Source organism: Sebastes umbrosus, chromosome 7 (genome assembly GCF_015220745.1).
Source record: "Sebastes umbrosus isolate fSebUmb1 chromosome 7, fSebUmb1.pri, whole genome shotgun sequence".
Lineage (NCBI taxonomy): Eukaryota > Metazoa > Chordata > Actinopteri > Perciformes > Sebastidae > Sebastes > Sebastes umbrosus.
In genome coordinates this window covers 35,615,792-35,623,049 of record NC_051275.1, presented here as the reverse complement: position 1 = coordinate 35,623,049, position 7,258 = coordinate 35,615,792, and the positions used below count along the sequence as shown (strand labels likewise).

At 38.7% G+C, this 7,258-nt stretch overlaps 1 protein-coding gene across 1 annotated transcript; it reads right to left on the bottom strand.

Annotated features, from left to right (window-relative positions):
* Nucleotides 1-2,796: 2,796 nt before the first annotated feature.
* sst1.1 (somatostatin 1, tandem duplicate 1) lies at nt 2,797-6,753 on the bottom strand. Its single transcript, XM_037774815.1, has 2 exons — nt 6,560-6,753; nt 2,797-3,217 (listed from the first exon to the last, which is right to left on the bottom strand). Exons 1-2 carry the CDS (start codon nt 6,695-6,697, stop codon nt 2,993-2,995), a joined length of 363 nt encoding a protein of 120 aa, XP_037630743.1. The 5' UTR covers nt 6,698-6,753; the 3' UTR covers nt 2,797-2,992.
* Between the last annotated feature and the right edge of the window lie 505 nt (nt 6,754-7,258).

Genomic DNA, 7,258 nt, shown 5'->3' with positions numbered 1-7,258 from the left:
GAGAACCTGACACACTGCAGCAGAAGTCAGGTGGAGTCAGGTACAGCGGGTCAGGTAAGGTTGGAGCATCGTAGCTCTTTAATATTTTACAGCCAATCACGATAACTGATCTTATACTGTTGCTACAACACCGGTTGACATGTAAGAATACTTTTGATTGGTCGGAGGTTGCTAATATTGACAGGACACATCATGTTAGATGAAGAGAAATTAGATGATAAGTGAACAAATGTCACTTGTCACTCATAAGGATAATAAATGTTTAGACATTTTAAATTTAAAACAGGTCCAATATTTTATTTATTAATATATTTTTAACTTTATTTTAAAGTAAAGTATTTATAATAAAGTATTATAAAAAAAGGATGATAAAGCAATTATAAGTAAGCTTACAAACAAAGCAACATTTTGTGTTTTTGCACAAAATTTGAAATTTAAAAAATAAACTTAGATTTTTGTGAAAAACATCATTTTAGGTGTTGGCCCGTTTTAGCTTAACTAAGCCCGCTATAATGGGCCACATATACACACTTTTACACAGAAGTTACTTAGTAATTGAGGGTGAAAAACGGGTTCAAAGGTCTCGAGAGGATGACGGCGACAGTCAAAAACCAAGATGGCGACGGCTAAAACCAAGATGGCGATGGCTAAAACCAAGATGGCGACTGCTAAAAACCAAGATGGCGATGGCTTAAATCAAGATGACGATGGCCAAAAACCAAGATGGCGATGGCTAAAACCAAGATGGCGATGGCCAAAAACCAAGATGGCGATGGCTAAAACCAAGATGGCGATGGCTAAAACCAAGATGGCGATGGCCAAAAACCACGATGACGACGGCTAAAACCAAGATGGCGATGGCCAAAAACCAAGATGGCGACGGCTAAAACCAAGATGGCGATGGCCAAAAACCAAGATGGCGACGGCTAAAACCAAGATGGCGATGGCTAAAACCAAGATGGCGATGGCTAAAACCAAGATGGCGATGGCCAAAAACCACGATGACGACGGCTAAAACCAAGATGGCGACGGCTAAAATATGACAATAGAATAGAAATAATGTGGTTTTACTTTTGTACGTCTCTTTGTAGGAGGACGTTTTACTGGCGTCTGGTAGTCTCTTTCAGTCCAAAATGGCGGAGGCGTAGCTCTGCTGCTGGAACGAACTACTGACTTCCACCTCTTAGCGATATACGTTCTTTGGCGTGGGCGTGTTTAGACTCATTAACCGACATCTTCATTAGTGACCTCTGTGTGTCGGCTGACGATTAAACCGAAACAGGAAACACAGTCATGAATTTTGTATGTAAATGTGAGATTGACCTGACTGACCTCAGACGCTGTCATGTGACCTCAGATGCTGTCATGTGACCTCAGACGCCGTCATGTGACCTCAGACGCCGTCATGTGACCTGAGAGACTCGTTAGTGATGAACGTCCTCTACTGTGTGTGTGTGTGTGTGTGTGTGTGTGTGTGTGTCTCAGCTGTCAATCATGGTGTCTCATTAAGGTTTAGTTCTAGAAAGCTTTTCTTAACAAAGAGTTAATGACTGAAAGGAGCTGCTAATCTGACTGCAGCAGCTGCCACACACACATCCTGTCCATAGAGATGGAGGAGGACGAGTTAAAGTAGCTGAGCATGATGGGAAGTACTCTGAACATTCTGGGGTTGAATCAAGAGAAGCTGTATAATATAAATATGTCATATCTAATAGTCCACTCACATATGTACATCTACAGTAGATGTACCTTTTGTATGTAGTAACGTGAGAAATAACTACGGAAGTGACGTCATGTGACCCGATCTCTGTCCCGGTTTAACCATCTCTGTATTCATTTAACCTTTTTCTTCTTGCCGTTTTCTGCCAGATGTTGAATTCTTTTCAAACATATTTTCTCAGAACTCGTACATGAAGAATGTTTAGTAACATTTCGTTTTACAGGTTGGCAAATTTCATGGTAATTAGGTGATAATGAGCAAATCTTTTTGGAATTACTGCCAAATTATCCCAATATTTACCTCAAAATGTAATGTCAATGACTTCATTATAAACATCATTTAATCATTAGATGCTAAAATAGCATCTAATGATTAAAACAGGGCCCTTAGGCACAGATCTCACCATCGTGTGACTTATTGTGGACACTAATGTAACCCGGTAGCTGATGTCATGATTCAGGGAGTTTAAGACATTTAAAACAAGTTATTATGCTAATTATTCATCAATATCAATATCAATTAAAGCTGCAAGCAGCGATGATCGGGCCCTCGCCCACGCGCGCACGTCGGGGGAACGCGCACGTATTGTATTCTTTTCCTCAAAATGTAGTAAATAAATTACCAGCTGTTGGGAAATAGCGGGATATAATTATTAAATAATGTTTATAATAAAGTCATTTTTGATACATTGAGGTAGATATTGGGGTAACTTGGCAGTAATTCCAAAGTAATTTTAAATAGGTTACTTTCTAATTATCACCTGATTACCGTGAAAGTTGCCGACCTGTAAGATACCGAATGTTTTATTTGTCTAATTTTGTTCCTTTGTATGGCTCACTGAGACGCAGCAGCTGGTCGTGTGTTTCATATTTAATAATGATGTTTCTCATGTAAAAAGCTGTTAATGTATTTTCTCTTCAGTCGGAGCAGCTCTAACGAGTGACTTTACCCTCCGCTCGGGTTTATTAACCTTCATCAGCTGTTCACGAGCAGCTTTAATGAGTAACAACCTGCAGCTCTTCATCCTGATGAAGATGATTATTCCTCCGTCTCCGTCAGCAGACACGAAGCGGTCGTTTAGTCTCAAACAGATTTTATTCAAACCGACAATTAAAAATAGTTTCATCCAGTTTACATTCAGAAAGAATCAGATCAGGAAAGTCTAAACAATTCATCCCGACTACTCGTCGCTGGTCGGATCCACAGTTTCTGTACAGAGTCTGCAGGAGGAGTGAAGATGAAGATGGAGGGACGATGAGGATGACGAGGCTCTCAGCAGGAAGTGAAGGTCTTCCAGAAGAAGTTCTTGCAGCCGGCTTTTCTCTCTCGGGGGGCGAGCAGCGGCCCGCCGCCGGCGGCGGCGGCTCGTTCCAGATCCATGTGGACGTCCTCAGGTCCTCCTTCAGCCAGAGGGAAGTTGTCCTCCTCCAGAGCCTCGTTCTCCACCTGCAGGAGGTCCGACAGGAGCAGCTCCGCCAGCGAGGCCCGAGACATGTCCTGAAATACATAAAGACAGACGTTAAAGACAAAAACCAGCGAGGACGGAGACATGTCCTGAAATACATGAAGACAAACGTTAAAGACAAAAACCAGCGAGGACGGAGACATGTCCTGAAATACATGAAGACAAACGTTAAAGACAAAAACCAGCGAGGACGGAGACATGTCCTCAAATACATGAAGACAAACGTTAAAGATCAAAAACCAGCGAGGACGGAGACATGTCCTGAAATACATGAAGACAGACGTTAAAGATCAAAACCGGCGAGGACGGAGACATGTCCTGAAATACATGAAGACAAACGTTAAAGATCAAAACAGGCGAGGACGGAGACATGTCCTGAAATACATGAAGACAAACGTTAAAGATCAAAACCAGCAAGGATGGAGACATGTCCTGAAATACATGAAGACAAACGTTAAAGACAAAAACCGGCAAGGACGGAGACATGTCCTGAAATACATGAAGACAAACGTTAAAGATCAAAACCGGCGAGGACGGAGACATGTCCTGAAATATATGAAGACAAACGTTAAAGACAAAAACCGGCGAGGACGGAGACATGTCCTGAAATATATGAAGACAAACGTTAAAGATCAAAACCGGCGAGGACGGAGACATGTCCTGAAATACATGAAGACAAACGTTAAAGACAAAAACCAGCGAGGACGGAGACATGTCCTCAAATACATGAAGACAAACGTTAAAGATCAAAAACCAGCGAGGACGGAGACATGTCCTGAAATACATAAAGACAGACGTTAAAGACAAAAACCAGCGAGGACGGAGACATGTCCTGAAATACATGAAGACAAACGTTAAAGACAAAAACCAGCGAGGACGGAGACATGTCCTGAAATACATGAAGACAAACGTTAAAGACAAAAACCAGCGAGGACGGAGACATGTCCTGAAATACATGAAGACAAACGTTAAAGACAAAAACCAGCGAGGACGGAGACATGTCCTCAAATACATGAAGACAAACGTTAAAGATCAAAACCAGCGAGGACGGAGACATGTCCTGAAATACATGAAGACAGACGTTAAAGATCAAAACCGGCGAGGACGGAGACATGTCCTGAAATACATGAAGACAAACGTTAAAGATCAAAACCAGCAAGGATGGAGACATGTCCTGAAATACATGAAGACAAACGTTAAAGACAAAAACCGGCAAGGACGGAGACATGTCCTGAAATACATGAAGACAAACGTTAAAGATCAAAACCGGCGAGGACGGAGACATGTCCTGAAATACATGAAGACAAACGTTAAAGACAAAAACCGGCGAGGACGGAGACATGTCCTGAAATACATGAAGACAAATCTTAAAGATACTTACTCCAGCCTAAACCTAACCAAGTCGATCTTTTCCTAAACCTAACTCAGTAGTTTTATTTTGAAAAGACTGGAGAGGAAATTGAAACGCCCTAAAAATACGTTGTTGAAAGTTGTGCTCAGCGTCACGAAAAAAATTTAAAATTAAATAAATAAATAAATAGATGAATTAATTTATGAATACATTTGTGAACACTGTGCATCATTTTACATATTTATATAAATCAAAAAAATAACATTCATACAAATCATGTCATGATTTCCAGATTAACGGCAGTCTAATTAATAAAGATGAGAAAAGCGTAAACCCTTAAATCACATATTTTATGTCGATAGACTTCACACGTTGCCTTTAACATCAAATATAAATAATATCTCATCTTTTCCAGCACGTCGTTTAAATAAAGTCGTTTGTGATCTTCGATCAGCTGGACGATGTTAGAAAGACATTTCTTTATTTAGATTTGATCTTTGTAAATAATTCATTTGTAATGAATCTAATTAAAGCTGTTTGATGTTCTGTAGTTTTAAAAAGAAACAAAACGTTTGGTTCAAAGATAAAAACCCTGATAATCAGCTGATCAGTCCATCTATTGATTATTCTGCAATTAGTTAATTAACCATTTAGTGGCTCAATACAGCTGAGAGACATCATACCTGACGATCAGCCGCCTGGTTCACAGAACACAGTCCCAGTATTTCAAGACGTAGCGACTGGTAGTGAACAAAAATCTTACTGTGGTCGTTTTCTGTCTACCATTTATATATTATAATGTAAATATAATATAATATAATATAACAATAATATTATAATATTTAATTAATTATATAATGAACTTCATTAAATCATATTTTCATCATGAATGACTGTAGTAGTTTCTGTTCAGAGCAGCAGGAGATGATTTAAATAAAAATAAACCATACTGGTTCAACACTAATCCATCATCCGTCGAATGTTAAAAATGAAAACAATAAATATTTAATTAGTTAAAGAGTTAATCTGAAATTAATTTGAAGACATAAAAACAATAAAAATATAGCAATAGATAAAAGCCAACCAATCAAAACGATTTCAGCTATTTCCTAATGAAGTTGAAGTTAAATTAATTCATTATAAATGTATTATTATTTAAAATATTTATTATTATTTATTATTTATTTTGTGTCTGTTTTTTATACGTTCAAAGAACTGATTATATCAGCAGATTAATAACATTTATATTATATAGAATAGAATATATTTAATTAGTTAAAGAATTAATTTGAAATTAATTTGAAGACATTAAAACAATAACAAATGAAACTAGAAACGGTAACACTTCACAGTAATCAGTTGATAATTAGATTAGATAATTATATTCTGCTCTTTCCCAACAGCTGATCATTTATTTAACACATTTCCAGGAAAAGAATAAAAGTGAATATATCTGCTTTATTTCCATGTCTGCTGATAAATAGATAATAATAAATGAATCATGACATCAGTCACATTATAGTGATCAGAAGAGTCTTCTATTAGTTATGGTTTTACACCTCCGATGAATATAATTATTAAATAATATTACAATAAAGTCATTTTTGATAAATGTTGAGGTAATTTTTGATAAATGTTAAGGTTAATATTGGGGTAATATTGAGGTAAATAATGAGGTAAATATTGGGGTAAATATTAGATAAATGTTGAGGTTAATATTGATAAATATTGATAAATATTGGGGTAAATATTGATAAATATTGGGGTAACTTGTCAGTAATTCCAAAGTAACTTTAAACAGGTTACTTGTTAATTATCACCTGATTACTGTGAAATCTGCGGAGCTGTAAAATAAAGTGTTCTTAAATTAAAGCCAACCAAACAAAATGATTTCAGCTATTTTAATTTATCATAATTTCTATTCCTGATTTTAAAATCTCATTATTTGTAGTCTTATTGCGTGTCTGTGAGTGCGTGTTAAATACAGAAAGAGAAGTTTAAAAAGTGTGTCGGAGTGCCGGACCTGTCTGGAGCTCTGCAGCGGGGTTCGGTGCAGCAGCAGTCGGACTCTGGAGTCTCTCTGAGCGGCGGAGCAGCAGCTGAAGGAGGCGCTGAGGGAGAGGAGGAGCAGGAGGAGGCGCGAGGAGGAGAGCATCTTCATCACCTGTCTGTCGGTCTGTCTGCGGGTCTGAGGGTCTTCTGGGTCGGTCCCCTCAGAGCGGCTCTTATACAGCCTGCTGACGTCACTGACCGCCGTCTGTAGGGGGTGACTGATGATGATGATGATGATGATGATGATGTTTCCACCGCCTTTAGTGAAATGATCCGTTTTTCTCTCCTTCCTGCTGCTCAATTGAGTTTCTCAGCCTAAGGCTCGCGGACCCCCCAGAGGGTCGCTGGGCGCTCACACAGGGTCCCCACATTCATGTCTCTCTTTCTGTCCTGTGATTTGTCGATATCGTGTCCCTGTTGTTCAACACAAACAAACAGACTCTGACTGATGATGGTTATCGTTAATATGTCGGAGTTATTACCGTCCTTCACCGACCGTTTATCGGAGACCTTCGGCCTGTGTGACGATCAGCCGACTGATTACCAGAAAACAGATGCAATATTCCAAGAAGTTGAGAATATTAACCGAAGAAAATCTTATTGTGGTCATTTTGTGTCTCTTTGTGGTTGTTTCGTGTCTCTTTGTGGTTGTTTCGTGTCTCTTTGTGGT

Coding starts and splice junctions, on each gene's coding strand:
- sst1.1 (XM_037774815.1), bottom strand. CDS start 6,697: ATGAAGATGCTCTCCTCCTCGCGCCTCCTCCTGCTCCTCCTCTCCCTC. Junction 3,218..6,559: donor CGCTGCAGAGCTCCAGACAG/GTCCGGCACTCC, acceptor TATGTATTTCAG/GACATGTCTCGGGCCTCGCT.